At 64.0% G+C, this 24862-nt stretch overlaps 1 protein-coding gene and 1 pseudogene across 3 annotated transcripts in view; both read right to left on the reverse strand.

Annotated features, from left to right (window-relative positions):
• RASGRF1 (Ras protein specific guanine nucleotide releasing factor 1) overlaps window positions 1–24862 on the reverse strand; it is a 90583-nt gene that overhangs the window by 27101 nt on the left and 38620 nt on the right. For 2 of the 3 annotated variants that reach the window (XM_046009569.1, XM_046009570.1), the window contains exons 6-15: window positions 21321–21400; window positions 19513–19706; window positions 19009–19118; window positions 15998–16116; window positions 14164–14324; window positions 11240–11303; window positions 9566–9702; window positions 7497–7579; window positions 1237–1485; window positions 520–576 (exon numbers count right to left, since the gene is read on the reverse strand). In XM_046009569.1, coding sequence (XP_045865525.1) covers window positions 520–576; window positions 1237–1485; window positions 7497–7579; window positions 9566–9702; window positions 11240–11303; window positions 14164–14324; window positions 15998–16116; window positions 19009–19118; window positions 19513–19706; window positions 21321–21400 — 1254 coding nt within the window. The remainder of the gene's footprint in view (window positions 1–519; window positions 577–1236; window positions 1486–7496; window positions 7580–9565; window positions 9703–11239; window positions 11304–14163; window positions 14325–15997; window positions 16117–19008; window positions 19119–19512; window positions 19707–21320; window positions 21401–24862) is intronic. The other variant, XM_046009571.1, reaches the window with a different exon arrangement.
• LOC123945140 lies at window positions 13521–13673 on the reverse strand (annotated as a pseudogene).

Consider the following 24862-nt stretch of genomic DNA (forward strand, 5'->3'; position numbering starts at 1 on the left):
TCATTTGAGACCGGCTTGGCCTCCCAGCGGCTCGGGAAGCTGGTGGGCACAGCAGCCGTGTCCGGTCTCACCCTGGGGGTGGGAGGCATTCAGTGGGCTCTGAGGCTCGGGATGGGCCGGCCTGGCCACCGCGCAGGCCTGGGCAGAAAAGGAAGTCACCTGCTGGTCCCTCCCATTCCCAGAGCAGTGACCTCCTTTGGATCCAGTCTCTGAACTTGGACGACCACAGAGCAGCCCTCATGACGTGGCCTCGCCGTCCCCGGGCTAACTCCCTTCCCCATGCGTCTCTGTGGGCTGCAGGCCCACGTGTGGTCACTCCCTGCCCGGCCTCGCTCCGTGCTGCTCTCGCCCGGGGAACTGGTTGGTGGGGGGCCCGGAGGCTCCTGCTGGGCTCAGAGGCTGGGTTCCCGGCAGCGGGACCGACCCTGCGGCTCCCAGGCCGGCTCTCTGGGCTGCCCCAGGCCTCTGCCAGGCTAGCCCGGACCCCGTCACATGGGCTGCGCCTGTCCGAGTTCTCACCTGGCAGGGACCCAGGGCTCGCGGTGACCCGCCGGGCCCCTCGAGGCTTGGCCAGAGCTGGGGGCGGGCGGATGAACAGCGGACGGAGCAGGGCAGCAGGAGGACAGGAGGAAAAGGAGAGTGAGGGCCACCGCCGCCTGCCCGCTCCACCGACTCATGGACGGGCCCCCACTCAGCCCCGGACGCTGGGGGGCCTGGGGACGGACTCCCGGCCTCTCTGGGTCCCGGCTGGCCCGATGGCAGGGCCGCGCTGAGGCGCTGGGGCAGGGCGGGTGGTCTTGACACGAGGTTAAGGGGGACTGCCTCCCAGAGGCCGCACCGGCCCACGTGCACCCGAGGGGGCTCCCCCTCTCTCCACAGCAGGGTGGGGTCCCAGCAGGGAAGGGCTGAGGGTCTCGGCCTCTTTTTGTGTCCTTCCGCCCACCCCTCCCCTTCTTTCTGAAATGGGAAGGCGGGGAAGCCCTGTGCTGTGGGGAGAGCCTCGTGCACCCTTGAGACGACCCCCAACCCCGAGAGCCCCCGGGGCAGAGGGGAAGACAGCAGGGCCTGGGCCGCTCAGCCCTCCCTGCCCCTGCACAGAGGGTGGGCTGGTTCCCGGGGAGCCCGCATTCCCCCACCCGCCCCCGACTCAAGTCGCAGCCTCAGTCTGGGCCCAGCGCTCGGCTTCCCTCCCAGCCCGGATGGCCCGGGGCCCGGCGGCGGGAGGCGCCTGCCCACCTGGCGGGGATGGCGCTGATGGGCTTCCGGTAGATGGTGATGAGCTTGTCCAGCACCACGACGGCGGTGGTGAAGACGCGGTAGGAGTGCAGGAAGGTGTTGAGGAAGTCGATGCTCAGGAAGCGCAGGTCGGTCAGCCTCTCCAGCAGCCGCCCCACGCTGGCGTAGCGGATCTGCAGCACTTTGCAGGAGTTCATGGTCTTGCTGAAGCGGATGTCCACATCGTCGCAGTACAGGGAGGCGTCCGACCTGCGGGGGAGGCAGGGCCCCGGGGAGACGGCGGTCCGCGCGGACGAGCCCACACTCCGGCCGCCGCTGCCTCCTCGATGCACAGCCGCTGCGAGCGGGCGGACAGACGGACGCACGGACACCTGCTAGAGGCCGGCCGGCCTGCTGGGGGCCCGGGAAAGGTGGGAGGGCGGCCCTGAGCAAGAACGGGACACCAGGACGCCGGGTCTGGCTCCCAGCAACAGCCCCGTATCCGCCTAGAAATTCTGGACAAACCTAACAATCCCACGGACGGCGTGTTGCTGGGCTAAGAGGACGGCGACCTGTCCTCAGCGTTCACGACACCGCTATTCCTAACGCCGCAAGGGAGAGGCGACCCCGGGGTCCGCGTGCGGCTCACGAAACAGCCCGGCGGGGTGCGTCCACGCGCGGAGGGCGGCTCGGCCGGAAGCGGGCGCTGCGTTCGGGGAAGGGCCCCCACCGCGGGTCTGCAGGACACGCCGAGCGAGGGAAACCAGGAGCCAAGTCCGCACATCCTGGGACTTCGTTTCTACGATGCGTCCCCAACAGCCCAGTCCACCGACACGGAGAGCAGGCGGCCGGCCGCCGGAGGGAGGGGGGAGGCGCAGACCGCCAACACACGGCAGAGGGGGCGTTTGCGGGGTGATGGAGACATTCTGCAATCAGGCGGCGGTGAGGTTCGCACAACACAGTGATGCGCTGAAGCCCCAAACCGCACACTTAAAAATGCCGAGTTTTATGCTACATGGATTCCATCTCGTGGAAAAACGAAGCGGGAACAGAGAGCTCTAAGGGCATTCCTAGAGGAATCTGGAGACCACGGATGCTTCACGTGTCTTTGGGGCATCGGCCGCTTATGCATACGGAGCCCTCGGGTTTCCACTGGGAAGGGCCAGGCCTGGGTCTTGGGGGAGGGTGTCGGGGTGAGAACCCTACAGGTGGCTGAGGCCCTGGGCGGGGGCCCCGAAAACTCTACCCACTGTGGGAGGGAGGGGTGAGCGTCCTGGGTTAGCCCGGGCTCCAGGGAAGGGAGGGCGGGGCACAGACGCTCCTGAGAACATGCCCTTTGTCTCCCCACGGCTTGGGCACACAAACACGTACCACATCGTGCTCAGGGACCCCCGAACCGTATGAAGAGTGGTGCCAGGCTGTGGGCCCGCTAGGGCACTGCCCCGCCAGGCTCTGCAAGACCTTCATGGATAAATCCCTCCGGAAAATGAGCTCACAAGTCAAAACAAAGAGTCCGACGAGGAATCAGGTCCGCATGAGTGAGTTTGGTCCCCGGGGCTCTCACGTTCTCTGACAACCATACTGCCTTCTTTCCCTGTGATTTCTCCACCAGCAGCCCAGCCACGTCCTCCCTCCAGCCCAGGACGTTGCTGAGGAGCCCCCAGCGGGGCGGGAGGCGAGAGGGGACTGCTTAGCCGCTCCGTCCCTTCACCCTGCCGGCCTCCGCAGAGGTCATGCCCAACCTGACGCCCCCCAGCTGCCTACTAAAGTACGAAGGTCAGTCTTCAGCCAGCAGAAGATCGCCGGACCTCAGGTACTGGACTACAGTGAGATGCTCAGGGCTGGGCAGGGGTCCTGGACCTTCCTGAGTCCTGCATCCCGGGCCAGAGTGATTTCCAGATGGCGCGGGATCCCAGCAGAGCAACCTGGCTCTTCTGGGACCTTCCGTGTTGGATCTGGTGGCGGGACGCCTCCGTCCTCTGGGACAGGTGTCAGGGGCAGCTGACCCGGCCTCACAGGTCTGATGACCCGATGGCAGGGCTCGCACGGCCACACGCCTCTCAGCGGGGAGCCTGAGGTCAGGGGCCTCTCCTGGCGTGGCGGTGGCTGGCGGTTCTGACTGCTGTCCCGCACGCAGCGCCCCCCTGTCCCGGTGGGGAGCCCCCAGGAGGGGCGTTCTGTTGGTCTGACGGGGCAGTCCCAGCCTGTCTTGGCAGCTGTGGTCTCTCGCTCTGGACGTCATGAATCTCGGAATTGTGGTCTCCGTGTTGGTGCAACGGCCACGAGCAGCCTGGAGTCAGACACGGTGCCCACTCTCAGCGGGTGCCTGGAGAGGGCACTTCACCCTCGGGGCCTCAGGTCTCCTTCCTTGAGCTGCCTTTGCCCTTCGTCTGCGCACATGGGCCACCGTGCTTCCCTATGCAGGCCGCGGCTCCTGATGTCCCCCTTGTGTGCCGCTGGCACGCGGCTCGGACACAGAAGGAACAAACAAAGGACAAGCCTGGAAATCTTGTCAAAATGAGCTTCCGGGGAAAAAGCCCCGAAGACGCAGGAATTCAGCTCCTACAGGTTGTCACGGCAAGAACGGGTGTCACACCCGTGGTCTGGTGAAGGACGTGAGCGTGGAGTCAGAGTGCACGGGTGGGAAGGACACCTGTCACCGCGTCCCGTGTGGCATCAGATACCAGACTTACCGCCTTCCCTGGTCTGTGATGTGGAAACAGGAAGGTCTACCTCACAAGGCTTTAGCAAACACTTAACAAAGTGAGGCTCCGGGACCAGGTGTGGGTTGTGAATGGGGTCATGGGTTCTCTTGGGGGGGGTCTCCTGTCCAGGAGCGCCGATGCGGTTTTTCCAGGACCTTCTCTGGACACATCCCTGGGGTTCACAATGTTCCTGGGAAAGGAGACCGCCTTTATCGGGTGCCGTCAGCGAGCAGGGATTCCTTTTCAGGAGGAGGAAGGAGCCACAGAGCCCGGAAGACACTGCCGTCCAGAAGGCCCTTTCTGAGTAAACAGGCGGGATGACCCCTTCCAGGGAAACTGCCGCAAGACACAGACGCTTTACAAGACCTCGGCTTCTGGGTCTGCCATGACTCAGAAAGCACGGGATCATCTGAGATAACAGAGGTTTCCTGGACGCCGGAGACGAGATTATGGCGTCAAAGGAGCCAGAGGCCTGCGCGCTTGGACGCCAGCGGAGGGTCGCCCCACACACGCCCGAGAAAGTGTCCCAGCTCCGACAGGCAGTAGCAACGGGGTGAGGCCGGCGAGGGAAAGCGTAAGCCCCACGGGGGATGCAGAGAGGGACCGGCTCCGTGCCGGGAGTCTCCAGAAGAAGGGACAAGGGAGAAGACCAGGCAGGAGACGTGTCTGCAGGAGGGGGCCCTCCTGGTCGGCGGTGTCCTGCCGTGGTCCAGGGGCTCCCATGTGGTGGTCTGGTCGGTCCCCAGAGCGGGGACACCTTCAGCACCTGGACCCCAGGGTGTCCAGCCTGGGCCTGGCATGCTCACGGGGACCGTGTCAGACCGCGTCGCTCACATCAGACCCCTCTGGTGCTGTTTGCTCCCAGCACCTTCTCTCCGGGCTCTGTCTGCGTCTGGACGGACAGAGAAGGCTGGAAACATCACCCGTCACCCGTGGCCTCTGTTCTGAACCGGCTGCCACTGTTGGTCGCAGGGCCTCCGTCCCCTGTGGGAACCCATTCTGGACTGCGGCTCTGGTCAGGACAACAGGGGCTCGTGCTGCAGGGGTGTCCGTTGCGGGATGGCTCCGGGCGTGGCTGAGCTGCCATGATTCCAGGCAGGGCGCTCCCCACCCCCGACCCCGGGACCACCGTCCCCGAGGCCACGTGCTGGGGCCGCTGTAGTGCCCTGGGGCGCAGCAAGAGTCCTCAGCTCCCTGCGTGGCTAGATGCTCCTCTTGCCCGTGTCCACCCGCCAGAGCGCCTGAACGCACTGTGCCTGGAGGCAGCAAGGGGCTTCGTGCATCTTTGGGCTTCAAACCCCGAATCGGGCCACTCCTGAGTCCGTCTCACGTGGGGGCTGTGCCAGGGACTCAGAGGCTGTGGGCACAGATGCAGGGACGGTCCCTGTCCACTGGCCGTCCAGCCAGGCCCTCGGTGCCCACGTGCTCCCCGTCAGAGAGGCGCCTGGGGAGACCCTAGCCCTTCGCCCGTCACGTTACCCTTGTCTGACTCTTGCCCCCTCCGCCCTGTCATTCACGATGCAGATCCTGTAAGAAATCCAAAGCGCGCTATGAAAAGTGACAGGAAGCTGCGAGCAGGACAGACGAGGGGGCAGCGTGTGGGACACGCAGACACACACGAACTCAGCGAGCGTACAAGCGCCGAACCCATGGATGGGAGGACCCAGCAGGCACTACTCAGGAAGCCCGCGACACCCGTCTGGCCCTTTACCCTCTGCCCGGGGCCGCACACCTTCCGGGACAGCAGGGGTGCGGCCAGCCCAGGGGCTTTCCTCCCCGTCAGGCCTCCCGCCGGTCCCTGCAGGCCACGCATGGGTGGGGAAGGCTGCCGGGGCCAGTGATGCCGAGTGACCAAGCGTGACGCCCACTCCGTCCCCGGCTGCTCACACGTGTTCAGAACAGACACGCTGGGCTGTGGCTCAGCTCCTTCATGGAGTCCTTGAGCCGTCCTGTTCCGGGACCTTAGTCTGGGTGGGCGGGTCTGGCAGTGGACGTGGAGGCCAGTTGCCTCCCCTGCAACAGCCCCTCTGCCCGTCCTGCCGTCCCCGGGGCTAATTATCATTCCCAACGCTTGTGCCTTCCTGCCTCTGCACCTCCGTTCACGCTGTTCCCTCCTCCCAGAGCGCCCTTCCCCTCCCTCATCCTCGCGGTCGGCTCTGGCGTCCTCTCTGCGGCGTCCGTCCCACCGTGCCAGGGGCCGTCACCTCTCACCTCCGGACCCTCTCAGACCCACGAGCGTTGCTCTCACCAAAGGGTCAGGGAGGGCAGAGACCATGCCTGATGGCTTCTGCTTCCACGGCGCTCCCGGGACCAGGACGCCGCGCTCGGCCACTGCTGCCTGAGCCTGCAGCTGGCAGGTCCTTGTGTGGTCCCTGTGCCATGTGCGCTCCCTTCACTCTGTCCCTGTCATAATTTAAAACGCGCTGTTTTTCCGTCACAGGGGATGCCTGGCTCACTTTTGTCGTTTGGATGACACGTCCTCGGCAGAGACAACGAGCAGGCGCCCGGCTCACACTTAACCGCGATTCCACACGTGGCTGTCGTCTTCCCGTTCGAACAAATCCATCCTGGGCCTCGCTGCATCCAAGAGACAGGCGCCTGCAGCGGCACCATGGCCACCGAGAGAATTCAGCCGGGTTCCCGCTCCCGCCGCCTGGGCTCAGGCCGGCTCGGTCGGCTCGGGGACGCCGGCTCAGGATGCGCCTGGTGATGCTGGCCATCGCTCCGTGCGCCTCCAGAATGGGTCGTGGGCGGCTTCGCCCCGGAACGCACAGAACGCTAGCTCTTTGTGCGGGAAACAAAAACCACACACGCGACCTCCTGCTGCCCCCGAACAAGAAAATACATCCTCCTGGGGAGGCGTCACCCTCTCCCGCTCACAGTGTGGGGTCCGAGCTCAGAAACACCAAGGGACCCGTCCGCCGTCACATGTGGAGCGCGGCCTGGGCAGGAAAGAGGGTGAGGCAGGGAGAGCACACCGCGGGCAAGCAGCGGGCCTGGGGGACCCCGGGAGCTCCGACCACGGGCTCAACGGACGCCCTGCCTTGCCCCTGCGGTCGCTCGGACAGATGCCGCCGTCCTTGAGCCCGTGTTTCTGAAATGCTCTCATTTTGTGATGAGGAAAAAAATAGTTACTAAAATAAAGGCATCAAGCTTCACTCCTATTACCACTTGAACAGCCGACAGCCGACTCCCAAATCCACGTTTGCAAACGACAAAAACGAAGCCAGAGCCCTGGTCCGAATGCGCGTTAGCGTAGAACAAACAGAAACACAGACGCCCCAAGGCCTGAAGGTGCAGCCGGTATGTCTGGGAGACCCGTGACTGGAGACCCGTGCCCCGCTGTAGCCGTCCCCAGACGCAAGCCTGCTGGGCTGGGCAGTGGCTGTCCCCAGGTCACAAGCCCACCAGGCTGTGGCCATGGCTGTGGCCGTCCCTGGGTCACAAGCCTGCTGCGCTGTGGCTGTGGCTTTGACCGTGGCCATGGCCATCCCCAGGTTGCGAGCCCACCGGGCTGTGGCCGTGGCCGTGGCCGTCCCTGGGTCGGGAGCCCGCCGGCTGTAGGGCACCACTTACTTGATCATCTGTGGCACGGTGACCTTGGAGTTCTCCTCGAACGCGTTCATCATCAGCCCGTTGCACCGGATGTTATCCACACACTGGAAGCGGGGGGGTGGGGGGTGGGGCAGGTTCAGAGCCGCGGCCGCCACCCCGGGCCCCACTGCAGCTGCGCCCAGGGAGCGGCTCAGTGGCCCAGCCAGATGCGGGTCCTCGCCCTGGAGCATCGTCTGGCAGGGGTGGTCAGCCACAGCCTCCCCTCACTCCCGTCAGAGCCCAACTCTGACCCCGGCGACCTTTTGGAGACTCGCCTCCCTGGGCCTTCCCGTCCTAGACTTCGAAGCAGGGATGAAGCCGACCTTTCTGGGTTGTCGGCAAACGGGGGCGCCCGACCTGGCCGCTCGGCGGATGACCTCTGGGGTCTGGCGTGAAGGTCCAGGTTGGGCCACTGCGGCCGGCATTGGCTTCCACACCCCGTGCCCACGGTCCCACGCCCTGGGTCCTCTGCCTCCCCCCCCCCCCCCCACGGCCACACTCTGGGGCTGCGGACAGTTTCCACGTCAGAAAGCCCATCTGGGAGAGGCCGCGCTGCTGGGACCAGGGGAACAGGAACCCACGTTTCCCTCAACCTCGGAGAAACTCAAAACCACATTCTGCTCTGAATAAGAAGTGCCTCCCAAACGAAAGGTACATCTCTGCGGGGGTCCCTTTCCCTCGCCGCCCCTGCCCCAGCCTTCCCATCGCTGCCACGGGCACATCTCAGCGTCCCCTGGTTGCGAGGGCACGTGTGTCGGGGGAGCTGGCCGGGCGGGGGAGGCCCACTCGGTCTGGGTCTGCCAGGGACCAGCGCCTGACAGGCCTAGCCCCTCCCACCCCCGCCCTGTTCTTTGGGGGCGGGTCTGCCAGAGGGAGGTGAGGGAGGTTCCCGCTCCTTGCACTTCCCAGCCCAGCGTCTCCAGCCCACGGCTCAGAGGCTCGCTTCAGCCCTGGTTCTCCCGGCAGCAGCGGAAGGCAGGGTGCCTGGCTGTGGACGGGGCTCCCCGGAGGCATCGGGGGCCCGGGGGAGGGCCGGGGGCCCCCATTCGCCTCGGCTCTCTTTCCTAGTTTCCGGCTTTTTGGTTTTCTGCGGAGCACACTGGGGCTCTGAGCACACGTCTTAGCACACAGAAGGGGCAGACACCCGCTGCGTGCTCCCCTGAGCTGCCTCGATCTCCTGGTGTCTCCAGACGGGCAGGCAGGCCAGAGGGCTGGGGGAACGGGCCGTCGGGGCAGCCTGGAAGTGGGGCGTGAGAACCAGGGGTGGGGGCCCACCACTTGACAGAGTGGAGCCTCTGCCCCAGGCCTCCGGCCTCAAACGACGGGGATCCCCGGCTTGGCCGTCCCCCTCCTCCTGCCGTCTGCTGCTCCCCGGAAGGCTCACCCAGTCTGAGGGGGCAGTTGCAGGCGGACAGCCCGGAGCGGCTCCTCCCCTACGGGGACGGGGCTGCACTAACCCGGGGAGAGGCCGGTCCTGTCCGGGGCCACAGACAGCCTCTTCCAGACTCCGTCTGTGTCCCAGTCCCGCAGCAGCCCACAGCCGTCTGGGGCTGCTCACTGGTCCCTATGCTTCCCATGCATGCTGCTCCCAGTGGGGTGCCCCGCCTTGACGGGCATGCAGTCAAGGACGGAGGCCAAGCCTTCTCTCCACATAGCTGACACTAGGCCTTGGAAGGCCCTGCCTGTGTCCCAAAGCTCTGTGAAGTCCAGCATCCCACAGGGGTGGTGCTCAGACTTTTCTGTGTTTGCCAATGTCCTGGGGCATACGTGCTAAAAGGTGGATTCCCCGGCTTTGTCCTGAAACTTACAACTAGGGCTGTGGGAAGCCCAGTGGAGGCCAAGAATCTGGAGTTTTAAAAATCACAGTAAGGCATGATCCCAGTGCAAGGGGTTCCCGGACTGCCCAGACTCTGCCCATGGGAGGGGAAGGCTGGCCTCAGCCTTGGCCGGGGCTGGGCTTGCGTCCTTTCCGTTAGAACCTTGCCCCTAGGGCTCCAAGAGCTCAGACTTGAAGGGACCACATGCTTCCAGGGACAGGTGACCCGGCTTACCTGGCTGATGTCACTGGTCCACGCCGCCTTCTCTTGCCTGGACGAGGCCACGAGAATGACAGTGAAAGGCGGGGAATCCTTGGGCTCCACCCCAATCTTAAAATCCAAGTGGTCTATGTCTTGGTTGGCTCCTTTGGCTTCCAGTTGCAAAACACAGAGTCAGCAGAATGAGCTGGGCCCTTCCTGAGCTGGAAACATCTTAACCATGCCCCCTCTCCGTCTTACCCACTGCGAAGGCACCGGGCCCCTCGCTCCCGGGAGAACGTCCCCTGCCCCCTTGGGGAGGAACCCCCACTCCAGACACAAGCAAAGACTGAGAAGTAGCTCAAAACCCGCGAGGCCGTCCCAATGGCGGAGCCGGGGAGCCTGGGTTGGGAGGTCGGCCTCTGCCGTCATGACGGGCAGCTGAGGTCCCGAGTGAGGAGGTCCGGAGACATGGCAGCCACCACGGGGAAGCTAGGACTAGAACCGGCCTCCCCGCTGGGCCCGCCCGCTGCCCCCGGGTGATCCCAGGGCCTGAAGGGGAATTTCCAATCGTCAATGTTTATGGGCCAGACTGGACATTCAGCTCAGGGCAGAGCCCCCCAGAGCGATGTCCTGGGTAATTTTGATGCTGTTCCCAACCTGAGAACTTGGCGGACTCTCGGAGACTGAGCGAGAGCAGTTCTCGGTGCCTCCAGGACGCCCGTGTTAGCCCAGGTACCGCGCAGGGCAGAAGGGGGTAGGGCCCTGCTCTGCCGTTGCTGGCTACGTGACCCCGAGGGTGCCCTTCCCACCCCCGCTGCAGACGGCCTCCTGCACAGAGGGGACGGGACGTCTCTGGGGCCCCAGCCTTCCGGTTCTGACCCTCGAGAGTTTTAGGGTTCCGTGCTGGGCTGGGTGGTGGCTCAGGGACGGGACGGAGCTGGCCGCTCTGGGAAGTGGGGTGCCTGCGAGTGAGCATGTGGACTGGGGTCCCGTGGGGCCAGGTCTCCCTTGGCCCTGGAGGCAAGAGGGCTGTGGGGTCCGACAGTTCTGCTTGAGCTGGGGCTTTCCCGTGGCCCTGCCATGGCTGGGATTAGAGCAGGTCACGCACCAAGAGTGCTCTGGGTGACCCCATGATGTACTTGTCCTTCCCTTGGGGGCCGCGTGACCCGGCTCCCTGGGCGGGGGCAGGAAAGGCCGACCGGGGACGTGTGAGTGAGTGTGGACGGGGGTGCATGCCCTCTGCAAAACCCCTGATCTGAGACGGGTCAGACACAGCCCTGCTCTGAGGAACCCCGGTCTGGGGAAGGGCAAAGATGCAGAGTCCCACTGGGGTGCCCCCACAGAGGGCAGGGGGACAGAGGACAGAGGGAAACCACGCAGAAGCCCTCCACACCAGGTGGCCCGTCCCCCGCCTTCCCCCACGAGTCACCCTCCCTGCCCAGGCGGCCACCCTGTGGGTCCCCACGTCTCCCACTGGAGAACAGAGCGGCGGACCCAGGGGAGCCACTGTGGGCGGGACCCGTGGACATGTGAATGGGGGATGCCCACAGAGGAGCTGGGACCCCAAACTGAATGGGGTGCCCATGTCCAGGGGCCCAGCAGCATGGAGGGAAACAGGACAGTGGACAGGGGCTCCCACCTGCCGGCCACCCCTCAGCACCCTCCCGTTGCCCCAGCCAGATGGGACAGGGTGAGCGGGGGTCCTACCGTCTTCTTCCGTGTTCTCCGGGTCCTCCAGCAGGGTGCAGTCGATGAGGGAGATGACCCCGTTCTGAAAGACAGCAGGGCCGGCCTGAGTCAGTGGGACGCGCGGGATCCATGGCCCCGTGGATTGGGGAGGGACACAGCCTTACAGGTGTGCACGTGCGTACGCACACGTGTGTGCCCGTGTTGTGTTCCCCGTGGGTGTGGTGGTTTTCGTGCTAAGGGACGTCGTCCTTGTGTAAGAAGTCCCGTGGAGTGGGTCGGGGGGGACCATCTCACCCAGCTCCCTCATGTAAGAGGCAGGGATGGCTGCGTGGGCGGCCCTGAGCCTGCACAGTGCGGACCCCCGAGTCTGGGCCACACCGTCTCGTTGCCGGTAGGGACACGGGACCATTGACCGCATGCGTCACGGTCCCGTTCTGCTTTTACAGGTGCGATGAGATCCGGGTCTTGCCCACAAGGTGCCCCTGTCACCTGGCGGCTAGTGCTGGGATCGGAGAGATACTCGAGGCCTGACCTCGCCCGGTCACTTGCTGGCTGCCTGTTCTGAGGGACGCCTGGGAAAGTGCCCCCCTTCCTCGAGTGTGGAAGCCTGGTGCTGTGACAACCGTGGCCACGACCGTGGTGGGTGGTGGAAGATGTCGATACCCACCCCGGAAAGGTGAGGTCGGCTTTCCTCTCCCTTGAGTGTGGGCCAGGCTGGTGGCCTGCTTCTCGGGTGGCCTGCACCTCCTGCCTGCTCTCCAGGTGTCCCTTGGATCACGTGGGGAGGCCACCCCGGGAACACTGGTGCAGCCCCTGGGCCTGGACGTGACCCCATGAGACCCCCGCCCCCTGCCAGCAGCCGAGGTGAGACTATGAACGCCGTGAGCCCTGGCGGGGGCAGCTTGTCACCGGGCATGGACACGTCACACAAGGGCTGGTGGCCACAGAGCCGGCCGTGCTGTTTGCAGCGGGCTGTCCCCGGGACGCAGAGGGCCCCAGACCCTGCGTTCTCGTTCTGCACTTCGGCGGCCTCGGGCGAGCCCCCAGCCTTGACACGCTGCCACGCCCCGCGGTGCTCGACAGTCTCTTCTTGCTGCAGACCCTGCCGGGGTCTTCGCTCTCGCGGACTGTCTCTGGGCGTCGGGAAGCCGTCTCTCCGCCTGTGTTTCAGACCATCGGCCCCGGAGCCAGACGGCCGGGTGGGTTCGAATCCCTGCTTTGCCACTGGCGGCTTCAAGATGCCCCGATTCCCCCGCCCGTCAGACGGGGGGTCCCAGGGTCCACTTCAGCGGGGGGTCCAGGAGGTGGGGGCCCACAGAGCAGTGGAGAGCGCCCCGCCCGCTGTGGTGGCCACACAAGTGCTCGCAGCCGTCGTCGCTGTAAGTCCCTCATGACGGCAAGAACGACCACGCTCTGCGCCCACCGAGCTCCTGCCGTGTCCTGGGCTCCGCGCCCGCTCTGCACCCGCTCCCCAGAGCCTCGCAGCGCCCGGAAGCAGGTGCGTCCAGTCCTGTTGTGCCGCTGGGTAAACCGAGGCTCGGGGGTGGCCGAGCAGCAGCCTCGCGTCCACCGCGCCGAGGGATGTGAGAAGCTGACACGGCCCCCGCCGCCGCCCAATTAGGAGAAAACTCAGGAACAGAAATCTGCACTCTGCCTGCCCGCGGCCGGCTGCCTGCTGGGGGACGCCCCCCCGCCCGGCCAGAGCCTCACGTGGAAGCCCGGAGCTCGGAAGTAAGGAAAGGCCCGATCTGGAATTCAGTGGACGCTGCAGCATTTGCTGTGAACGGATTTCCGCCGGTGCGGCCCACCCCCAGCCGGGCCGCACGTCCTCAGGAGCAGGACCGTCCCAGACGCCAGCGCCGGACGCCGTAGCAGCTCGCGGGAGGTTACGGTCCCTTCCAGGCCACGGGGTGTTCGGACGGTGCACCCGCCGAAGCAAGCCTGCCGCGGAGACTGTGCCCACGGGCACACGTGCTTGGCCTCGACTTGGCACCGTCCGCCCGCTGCCTGCGAGCCCGCAGAGCTCCTGCTGAGAAGGGGCACCCTTCTCCGCAGACGGGGCACGGGGTTCAGAGCCGCGAGATAAGCAGCATTCTGGGCTGGGGAGCCGGACACTCTGCCCAGGGGCACCTCACGGCCCGTGACATGTGAGCAGGTACCGGGAGAGGAAGGCGGTTCTCCAGGAAAGACCTGGACAGCACGAGCCAAGGCCCTGCGGTCTGTGAAGGAGCAGGAGGGGCTGGAGGTGCCGATCCCTCTTTGCTTTTTTCCTTTTTGACCATCTCATTGTCGGGGGAAGGTGGGATGCGTTCCCTCCAGTCACACATGACGCAGCCGAGTTTCCCGCGTTTGGGGAAATCGCAGGGCTCCTCTCACCCGGAGGGCCACGGAGACGCCTCGCCCCGGGAAAGCCAGCTTCGGGATCACAGCGTCTCCCCTGCTGGGTAAGTGTTCCCCTTCCCTTTCCGGATGGGCCAGTCAGCTGAGTGTGTGGGGCTCGCGTGGGGCCGGCCCTGTGTGTGAGCCCCGGCTGTGCCCAGGGCTCTTGTGCCTGCGCCGTCGTGCCGGTGAAGGCCTGGGAGCAGCTGCGTCAGCACCTCCCGAGGGAGGGAAGGGGTGCTGTGCTGCTCGGCCTCGGTCGGCCCCTCCCCCGCAGCCGTGCCCACGCGCACACACAGGGGTACCCCTCAGGGCTCCCACTGGACCTCCTGGCTTCTCTGCTCTGGTACCAGGTGTTGGGGCTCCTGTGGGGGTCCTGGGGGGGTCCCGACACTGCTCACCCTCCCACTCTCCACGATCTCCCTAGAAAACCCGCCTGCGGCCAGCTCACTCCAGCCCGCCGTGGAGTCGGTGCACGCACGTGCTCGCCCGTGTCTCTGACGCCCTGGCCCACTGGCCGGGCCCCGGGTCAGCCTCTGTGAGCCCAGCTGCGCGGCCCCTACCTTGGTCAGGTGCAGCTTCCCCCCGGAGCCCCTGGTGCAGATGATGAGGTGCTTGGAGAACAGGAAGCACTGCCGCTCGCCTTCCTTCTTCAGGGAAAGGGAGCCCAGGCGGCCCCGCGTGATCTTGCCCTTCTCGGACATGGGCACCTGGATGAGGGAGCCTGTGGGCGGAGGACGCACCCTGAGCCCTGCTCCCGGAGCCACGCTCCCCTCTGGCCGGCGCGGCAGCTGCCGCGGGTCCCAGCGCCGGGACCGGTGAGTCCCGGCTCCTGGCAGCAGGTTCGCACCCCGGGCGCTGTTCCCTCTGCCCTGCCAGCCAGACAGTGGAGGCACACGGCTCCCTGCAGGACCCCCCAGTGCCCCCGCCAGAGCCCTGGCAGGCGGAGGAGCCCTCCAGGGCAGGGGCCATGTGGCAGGCGCGCGGGGCTGGGCTGAGGCCTAGGGGGCAGCACACGTGGGGCCGGGGGCCCAGACGGATCAGCACCGACACGGCCCTGGGGCCCGAGCCACGCGGACATCACCGATCAGACACGGCTCACAGGCCGCAGAGCCAGATGGGCCCCATCCCAGACGCCCTGTGCTGGGAGCAGACCCCGGGAAGGAAGACCCCTGCGCCCCGGCTCTGGCCCCACCACACGCCTCCGTTCCCACCTGCTCACGGCCTTTGGGGTCAGGCACGCGCGCGCCTCCCCTGCACCGTGTCCCGCCTCGGCCGCCCTAGCTCTAGCTCACGACCGTGGCTCCGAGAGCTGCTCCCTGGTGGGAAAGCCCTTCCTCTCCGGCCGTGAACTCCCACGTCCTACCCCTCCAAGAAGCCCTCCCTGACTCCCCTGCCTGCTCTGCCCCCGCCCGCGTCCACCGTGGCCTGGACCTCCGCCCTGCGTCTGTCTCCTCACGGCCCCTTCTCCCTGCAGTCTGCTTCCAGAAGGTGGGGCAGGTCTCATCTCAGGGTGTCCCTGCAGCCTGGTGTTGGCCTGGCACGAATGAGGCACGTGTCTAACGAGTGAGAAAGGGCTTTCTGGATCCCCCTGCCTGGTTCCAGGTCCAGCACAGCCCCGAGGGAGGGAAGGAAACACCCTGCTTGGGGAACAGAGTGGATTCCTAGCCTGCAGGGACACTGCCTGTGCCACGAGGGGTCATCCTTTGGGCGTGTCCAGCGTGGGCCCTGTGCGGCTCGGGGGAGCAGGCTGAGCCTGGGGAAGGGCACAGGGGCCACACGGGGGCTCGGAGCAAGACTCTGAGCTGGGGATGTGTGCAAACCCACCGACCGGGCTGGGGCGGGGTCTCTCTTCTGCTCGGAGAGTCCCAGGGCTGGACGGGCCGGACAGAGGACCTCTGGGCGTGTAAGCAGAAGCTGCAGCCCACAGAATGTGGGCTCTGGATGGTGGAACCTTCAGGGGCATGGAAGCTCCCGCATCCCCACGTGGGCAGCCAGCGTCTCCCCGGCCCTCCCTGGGACTGGGCCTCCCGGACGCGGCTCCGCAAGTGGCCAAGGACGATGAGCAGAGGACAGAGGGACTGAGCCACACTGCTTCTGCCGGAAAGGGTTGTGACCCAACAGTCTGTATCTATCCCCGTCCTCTGTGCCTTACTCTCTCCCCAAAAAGCACGGGTCAGTGTTTGCTAGGACACACGGCAGACACGCTGGACGTCTAGGGAGAAACGTGTCTCCCTCTGGAGGGAAGGACACGGTGAGGCCCACAGTGTCCACGTGTGGATGCAACGCCCACGGCCCTCCAGTGCCCCGGGACCCCCTGCAGGCACGCCCTCTGGAGGGGTCCCGGGGGCAGCCTGCCCCTGCTGCAGGGCCACCTGTGCCCGGGTGGGGGTGTACCTTGTCTCACAAAAGTCTGGCTGGTGTCCAGCAGGATCTCGCAGCCTTCGATGATCATTCGCTCGATGGCAAGGTTTTTCCGGATGTTCTCTGTCTCGCTCACTTCGTCGTGCATTATCCTGCGGGGACGGGAATCGGTTGGGCAGGAGGAGGGGACGCCAAGTCTCTGGCCAGACCCAGCGAGAAAGCCTGGCCGGGAGCCTGCAGTCATGAATCGAGGGCCCCGTGTGCCGCACCTCTACAGGCAGGCATGGTCACATCGTCTTCTGGAAACCCAAGGAAGCAGGTGTCCTCGTTTCCGGGAAAAAGAAATGGAGGTTTGCAGTGAGGAAGCAGGTCTGTCTGATCCGAGTCTGAGCCATGTGCCACAGAATGGCAGAACAGGGAGGAAGAGGGGAGCTCAGCAAACGCCCTTTGTCCATTACTCTTTCCCTCAGTCCACTACGGCTTTGTTTCCACCCACAGACCAGGCCAGCTCGGCCCTGCCTCAGGGTCTTTGCACTTGCTGTTTGTTTCCCTAGAATGCTCTTTATAGGGTCGTTTCCCCGTGCAACGGCTAAATTTAGGAGCGCTGGAGGTGGCTCAGGGAAAGACAGTTCTGTTATGTCTGGGAGGGAAGCAGGACACAGCAGGTCACTGATCTGAGACAAGACCACGCTGTCCTGTCCGGACTGCCGCAACGCCCCTCCCCTCCAGCAGGTGGCGCCATCTACCCGCTTTCAAGCAAGCATCGGGCGGGCGTGGGGGGAAAGGCCGGGTATGTCCAGGGTCGGGAAGGGGAGGAGTGACGTTGTGGCGGGTCTGGAAGAAGTGCCCGCCTGCTCCAGGAGAGGCTGATTCTGCGACTTACGGGCTGGCAGTTCCCGCAGGGACGTTACCCCGTCAAACCCCAGGACACCGGGAGGGACACCGGTCAGGCTGGGCGTGCGCGGGGCAGTCAGCGTGCCGAGCCCTTGCCGGACGTCCCTGGCCCCCGTCTCCCCACCTGGAGGACCGCACGAGGTGGGCACATCACGGGTTTCAGGCACTGGCCTGTGTCTGGCGCGTGGCAGGCGACTCCGTGAAGGACAGCGATCGGCGGGTCGTAACTTAGAAAGTATTTTTATCTGTTGTTTCTTCCGGCAGTGGGACCCGACCCGGGCTTCTGGATGGGCCTCGGCACCCCCGGCGGCGCCGTCTGTCCTCACAGCCTAGCCCCAGCCTGCCTCTTGGAGGGACGTGGGACCCGGGAAGCAGCCGCAGGGGACGGGACCCATCCCTCCTGCCGAGGGCGAGGTTCCCGCCAGGAGGGTGGTCGGTCGTGAAGCCGTGAGCCTGGATTTGCTGGGAGACACGCAGCTGCGCAGACCACTGAGTCCCGGGCCGGGGACTGCCTTGGGGTCCCAAGCCGCGCGCGGATGGGGGCTCACGCACACGACGGAGCTGGGAGCCGGGCAGGTAGGGGTGAGGAGGACGGGGCAGGCCCAGAGGCGGGTGGAGCACATTCCCCGGGAGGTAGGGTGTTTGTGAACACAGCCGGGGGCCTGAAGCTCTCCGGGGGCCCCTGGGCAGGGAGGGGGGACGGGCTGGTTGCGCAGAGACGGGAAAGCTCCCTGCTGTGCACTAGGGCCTCCAGCTGGGGCAGGGGCAGGTGATGGGGTGGGCGGACCCTGGGGGATGGGAATCGGGGTCTCAGGCTGAGCCCCTGGACCCACGTGTGCCCCCCTGCACCCTTGAGTGCACCAGAACAGGGCGCCCCACGGTGAAAGAGAGCATCCCTGCCTCACAGGGGCGCCAGGGCTTCTCCCTGGGGAGAGGGGGCAGGACTCGGCCGCCAGCGACTCAGAAGGACCGAGGTTCTGTGAATCTGCACTCATGCCCCTGCTAACCCCTTCGCCCCGCCCTGGTCCCGGGTCCCGCCTCTGCTCTGGGGGAGCCGTTGCCTGACCCGCGGCCTCTCACAGGCCCCAGGAAGCCTCTTAGGGCCCTGGGCAGGGCTGTGCCAGGCTCCATACCCTGCGGGCCAAACCTCCTTCGCAGCTTCCGGCAGCCCGTCTCTGGCACAAGGCCTCTCCGCACGTCTGCCCCCACAGTGTGGAGCCCCTGGGTGGTCTCCCTGGGCTTGTGTTGACCCCAGGCATGTCGCTCCTCTGACCTCTGGACTCTCATGCCCTGCTCCCCTCCCGCTGTCTCTGCCACCGCGGTCCCTCTCTGGTCCACGGAACAGGAAGGACGTCTCTCCACGCTGCCCCTCCTGCACCTTCCTCCAGCCTCCTGGCAGCTCAGCCCAGGACCTGCCACACCCCCTCCAGCCTTGTCCCTCCAGCCAAGCAGCCGGAGACTCCTGCCTGTTCCACCTTCAAAATGCCCGGGAATCTGAGCTCCCCCCTCACCCCACAGCCGCCGTCTGTCACCGGCCACCATCATCTCCTGTTCAGGGTGTCACCACGGGTGCTGGGCGGCCCCTAGGTGCCCAGCCGTTTGGCCTGAGACCTGATCCCTCTCCCCCAGGGTCCTGGACGTACAGCCCGCTCCTCCCCCGGACCTCTTGGCTGCTGCGCCTGCAGAGAGAAGGCTCCCCTGCCCCCCATCCCAGGCTCCGGAGACTGGGAGGGGCAGGTGAGGGGCCCTGACTGGAGGCCCCCAGCTTGTGTCCCCACTGACACCACAGGCTGCTGACCATAACCTTGGGCATGCAGAGCCATGGGGGAGGACAGGGCCGCACTGGAGGACCAAGGAATGGGAACACCCGTGAGCGCACTTCTCTGGACGCTCTGTGCCAGGGACACACTAGCCACATGATCCTGCCCGGGGCCATGAACCCCCGCCTGCGGGGTCTCCCCTTCCTGCTGCCGTGGGCTGAGCCCTGCCTCCAGTTCCTACCCTGGACACGCCAGCTGTCACGACCTGGGGCTGAAACTCCCAGCGGGGCATCCTTGGCCCTGGCCTGGCTACTGGGGGGGTGGTGTGTGGCCAGAGGTCAGGTTCGCCAGGTCAGCCTGGGGGTCGGGTTCGCCGGGGGTCGGGCTCACCTGGACAGCTCCTCCAGTTTGGACTTGGCGTAGTCCAGGCTGTTGCGCTCCACGTGCTCGTGAGGGGTGTGCGCCAGGAGCTCATGCAGCGTCAGGATGTACCTGGGAATCTGGGGCGGGGCGGGGGGACAGGGATGGGGACAGACGGAGGGGGAGGATGGGGAGGGACAGAGGCAGGGACAGAGATGGACAGAGGAACAGAGGCAGGAGTGGAGACAGAGGAACAGAGCAGCCGCACAGGAGGACAGGAAGAGAGAGGGGGAGGCCGAGAACGACCGTCAGCTGCGAGGACCCCAGGAGCAGGAGGGCAACGGGCGCCCTCTGAGCCTGGTGGGGGCCCATCGGGGACCGGAGCCCAGAGGAGCCGGAGGCTGGGTGCCGCAGGGGCAGGGGGGGGGCGGGGGGCCTCAGGACCAGGGTCGCCGCGCGGCGCAGGGGACCGGCCCTCCCCGCTCCTGCTCCCCTGGGCCCCCGACACCCGGCCGGGGCGGGGCGGGGCGCCACCTGGAACATGGGGTAGGTGAGGAAGGTCTCCAGGGTGCGCTCCTCGCAGTCGGGCTTGGCCTCGTAGTGCTTGAGCAGCTTGTCGAAGTCGCGGTTCTGCTTGCAGTGCGCCAGGATCTGCAGGCTGTACTGGTGGTTGCGCACGAACTCCTGGTAGATGTTCAGCATGGGCAGCAGGATGTCGAACAGGTCCGCTGCAAGGGGGCGGGGCTCAGCGGGCCGCACGCCGCCCCCCCCGCCCCGCCCCCCGCTGAGCCCCGGTCCTGGGGAGCCCCGCGGGGCGGTGCGGAGGGCTCCGGCACCCCTGCCCCCTCCAGGGCCAGAGGGCGGGTCCCAGCAGAATCACACTTGCAGAGACGCCCGACCAGTCTGGCCCCATGTCTCAGGGGGCCCCGGAGAGCCGGTGCAGAGCGCACTGCGGTGGCCCCCGCCCCTCCAAGATGCAGACCCTTGGACGGCTCCCCATCTGGGTCCTTCCTGCCGGGAACCCCTCCCCGCGGAGGGAGGCTGCCTCCAGCCCAGGTCACACCCCACGGGGTGACTGGCCCAAGCAGGAGTGAAAAGGCGGCCCCCAGCCTCAAAGCACAGCACCTGGGAGGGGCCGGCCCAGCTCCAGAGTTCCCGAGGGGTCCATGATCCGCCCCCCACCCCGCTGTAACTGTGTGGTGACCCCAATGCCCCTGTTCTGGCTCCCTCACCAGGTCACATGGCGGGCCCACAAGAGGCCTCCTACCCAGACTGTCCCCCCTGTGACCCTGAGGTCACAAGGTGGGTCCACAGTGGGCCTGGAACCAGGTCTCCGGACTCCCCATCCCAGGCTTCCCACCGCACCTCACACCCTCCTGAGTTTGGTCCTTCACCCATCTGTCCCTCTGTCCCTCTGCCCGTCCTTCCAGACCTCCCCAGCTCTGCAGCCCCATGGTCCTCCTGCTTTCTGCCCCCCAGGGCCCAACCAGTCTCCCCAAACTCTCCCTTCAACTCGGACCCCACGGCTTGCACATCCCACTAAGAAAGAAAAGCAGACTCGGAAGGAGAGCTCCTGGGTGGGTCTGTCCACCGCCCCAAGGGGCAGCCCCGTCTTCCCAGGGGTGCTCGTATTCTGACCTTGGGGAAAGTGGGGGTCTCTGAAGTGAGAAAAACAAACAAAATGCCCCCCCCCCAGGCCTCCAGAGCCCAAGGGCAGAGAAGCTCTTCGTTCCAGAAATTCTACTTCTGGAAACCTATCCCAAGGAAATGCTCTGTAAACAGGAGGAAATGTCACACACAGAGAGGATTATTTCCAGTCACAAGAAGTGGGATGTGGAGAACTACGCAGTCATCAAAAAGCATGCGTCCAGGGTAACAAAAACAGTCGTGCTGTCAAGTGAATTTAAAAAAAAAAAAGGAAATAAATAAAAAAAAAAACAACACCCCACAGCAAGATTCAAAATCTAAATGCAGTATGTTTGGAATTATGTAAAATGGGGGAAAAAATCCAAATCTATGCATAGAAAAAAGTTGGAAGAAAACACACTGAGATGTTTATGGCAGTTATCTTTGGAGGAAGGACCATGATTGATATTTTTAAACCTCTTCTACTTTTCTGGATTCTCAGATTTTCTCAAACGGGTACATCGATATTATTTTTAAGAGGGAAAAGTAGATAAGTAAAAATATATTGCTTCCTCCTAGAAATACGTTTTTTGCCAACGTGTGTTTCCCCTTCTCCCCCTGAGGGATTCGGGGGGCTGGTAAGGGGCCACCACTGCTCTCCCGAAGGATGGGAGAGGGCAGCCCCGGGAAGGGGCACTGCGGGGCGGGCTACTCACCCAGGACCAGCGTGGGCCAGCTTGAGATGCGGGCCTTCAGGCCTTGGTAGAAGATCTGGTGCAGGAACATGATGGTCTCGCTGCGGGGAAACACAGGGTGAGCTGCGTCCCAGGGATTTCCTGCCCCTGCAGGAGGCCCCCACCCCAAGCCAGCAGCCAGGGGCCGGCCAGACGCCAGTAACAAGCCGCTTCCTCCACGCAGCCCCCAGGGAAAGCCCATCAGCATGGCCTGTATTGCTTGGGGGGCCCAGGGATGGACGTGTACGCAGGTCCCTTTGTTACAAGGAAAGTTGCAAGACGGCCCCAAGCAGAGCTCCCTAGTCAGAGGCCACCAACCTCCCTGTGTTCCCCAAGTTCTTGGATGTGGGAGCGACCCTGGGGGAGCCCAGAGGAGCCCAGGGCTCTGGAGAGCACGGAGTAAAGGCCACTGACGACGTGCATAGAGGGCCGCGGTCTCAGACCCACACGATGTGGGGCCGCGCTCTGCCCATGTCCTGACCCTGGCTGTGCGGCCTCGATCGAGCTGCTGTGCCTTTCTGAGCCGCAGATCTTTCTGCACAAAATAGGGAGGGGAGGTAACGCCTGCAAGCAATGGGATGACGTCTGCGCCCGGGGCGTAGTGGGCGCTCCGTGAACACTAGCTGCCCACCCCGCTCTGTGCGACAATCGGGGAAGGGGAAAACCTAGCGTCCCCCCAGCTCCGGCTCTGGCACACCTAGAGTGCCCGGGGAATGCGCGCTCCCCAGGCAGGCATGCCGGTTCCCCCTTCCCACCCCCTGCTCCCTGGGCAGCTGGCCCCAGAGCAGCCCGTCTGCTCCCACAGCTCACCCTCTGAGGACAAGGGGGCTTCCTGTCCCTTCCGGCAAGCCCCTCCCTGTCAGTTGGTCCTTCTCTGCTGCCACTCACCACCCCAGCCCCTACCACCTGGAGACCTGGGGGTGCCCCCCGTGGGTCTGGGGCTTGCCTTGAACCAGACTGGGGAATCTGGTTGTGCACCTTATTCTTAGATAGGAAAAGTGAAGCCCCAAAAGGAAGGGGTGGGGCAGCCTGAGCCTCGAAGCCTCTGTCTTCACGCTCCCCACCAGCCCCTGGGCTGTCCCCCCTCCTGGTGCCATATGAGCCTCAGAACCACAAGAATGGGCAGGGTTGGAAGGTGTCAGGGGGCACGGGCCTGTGGGCAGCAGAGCGGGGGATCTCCCTCGTGCACGGATGGGCCCCGAGACCCCAGGGGGAGAAGAGGGGAAAGCTCAGGGGAGAGTTGGGGGGAGAGACACACAGATGACACCTCCAGGCTGGACAGCAAAGCCTGTCACTCAGTTACGTCGGCCAGACATGTGGGATGGAAGGAAGACGGCGCCAGAGAGAATGCGAACAAGATTCCACGTGGAGGAAACATTCTGAGCTCCACTCTGAGCCTGCGTCCTCTCGGTCTGGAGACTGGACGGTCTTCTCCCTGAAGTCCTGCCAGATGGTCCCCCAGTGTGGAGACAGCTAATTCCCTGACCAGGGCCACCCCACATGGCTGAAGGCCTTTTCAATTTCAGGTCCCCTACAGAGTGACTTCTGACAGGGCTAGGTTCTGTCTTGTGGCCCCTGACTCGTCTGTTGAGTGAGCAAATGCACACCAATCCCAAGAGCACTGGCGGCCACGTGTGAAGACCACTCGGACAGTTTAAAAGCAAGAGACTGACCCAAGTGGTGTGTGAGAATGCCCAAGGGGAAGAGTATCCGATCTGGGAGGGGAGACTGGGCATCAGGGGGCTTTCAGGGGTTCTTGAGGAAGCCAGGCAGCTCTGGGCTACCCTGAGCACGGCCCCAACAACACTCAGGGAGTCGTTCCCAGGCACCTCCAGGCGGGAACTTCTCAGGAGGCATCGGGGAGGAAATGAACTTTCTTAAATTCCAACACTGCATGGGGGACTGCAGTAGCATGACAGGAACATCGTAAGCTGGGACTATAAGAATACGGTTGACGAAGCCTCCTTTTTAAGGTACAAACAGAGAATTTCACCAGTAACCTTGTGACTGATGCAGAAGCTACCATCGTCACCGATCTCCTAAGAAAATAAAATGATCTCATTTTGATTTGATTTGCTTTTAAAAAAATATCACGGTTATGTTCACCGAACATTTTCTCTACATATCGCCCGTCCAGATTCGTCCTTTTGGGAATTCTGTAGCCACGTCCAGTCATTAGTGCGTCTCTTCTCAATTTTAGATAGCCCTGCGGAGTAAGCGACAACGTAACAGACACGTTGTAGACACGTCGGCTCAGCGATCGTACCACTGGTCGTGGGTTGGCTGTTCTAACTTTTTACTTTTTGGAATTTCCCCATTTTGCCCCGCGAGGCATATCCTTTCTTTCTGTCCTCTGCTTCTGCACGCAAGCTCACCTGTTTTACCTTTAATTTTTACATAAAGTGCTCAACGGCAGTCAGCTGGAGCGAGACGCGCGGTCCTCCCCGGAGAGGTCAGTCGACGGCATCCATCACACACGCCTGCGTTTCTGCCGCTTTTCTCCGCTGCTTCTCACCCTTATGACTTCTTACAGTCTTAGGTCTGCTTTTAGACTTTCCATCTTACTTTCTCGCACAACCCTCAGGCTGTTTTCATTCCTTTTAATATATTAGTAAACTTTTATAACAATGTAATTGAAGTGTGGCGTGTTTCTTTCATTGTTCTGGCTCCGAAACACTGTTACCTACTTATATGTATTTGTTCCTTCAGTGGAACTTCAAGGTCATCGAGCTGAGCGGCACTTTGGCTGGAACTATATTACGTTTATAGAATATTTTTGGTGAAACTGGCAACTCCCTAACACTGAACTCTTCCCTCCAAGGTGGCGGCCGCGCCCTGATCTTGTACAGTCTGCAAGCTCAGAGACAGTTTTGCATCTCGAAACGGTTTGGAAAAGAACAAAAGAACATTTCATCGTACGTGAACATACGCGACATTCATGTTTTAGCATCCATAGTGAAGTTTCATCGGAGCACGGTCACCCGCCTTCTTTCAAGGGTTGCCTGTGACTGCTTCGTTTCAGCACAGACCACATGGCCCACAACGTCGTAAGTATCTCCCGTCTGGTCCTCTACAGAAAAACTGTGCTGATCCCTGGCCCATGCGAATAGCGTCCCTGAATTGTGCAGTGTGGAGCTGGGGCAGCTGTCCGTGATGACCCTGATCCCACCCACAGCAAGAAGGACCCAGACACAGGGCAAGTTATTATTAAGTGTGACGGGTCCCACAAAGGGCAGCAGGGGGCCCTGGGAACACACAAGCAGGGACTTAAGCCTATGGTGGGGCATGTGGTGGCCAGGGATGTGACAGCCAAGAGAAGACGTGAAAACAGAGTAGGAGACACCTGCTGAGGATGGCAGGGTGGGAAAAACACTGGAGGGAGAGGCGGTGACCTGTCGGCAGAGCACACCTGCAACGTGCTCATTCCGCCTGGTGCTCCCTGAGCCCAGAAAGCAGTGTGACCCCCAAGGCCAGTCCAGGGTAGGTCCCTGCACTCCTGCCCCACACTCGGTCCGTCTATGGCC

The sequence above is a fragment of the Meles meles genome, chromosome 6, assembly GCF_922984935.1.
Source record: "Meles meles chromosome 6, mMelMel3.1 paternal haplotype, whole genome shotgun sequence".
In the NCBI taxonomy this organism is placed as follows: domain Eukaryota; kingdom Metazoa; phylum Chordata; class Mammalia; order Carnivora; family Mustelidae; genus Meles; species Meles meles.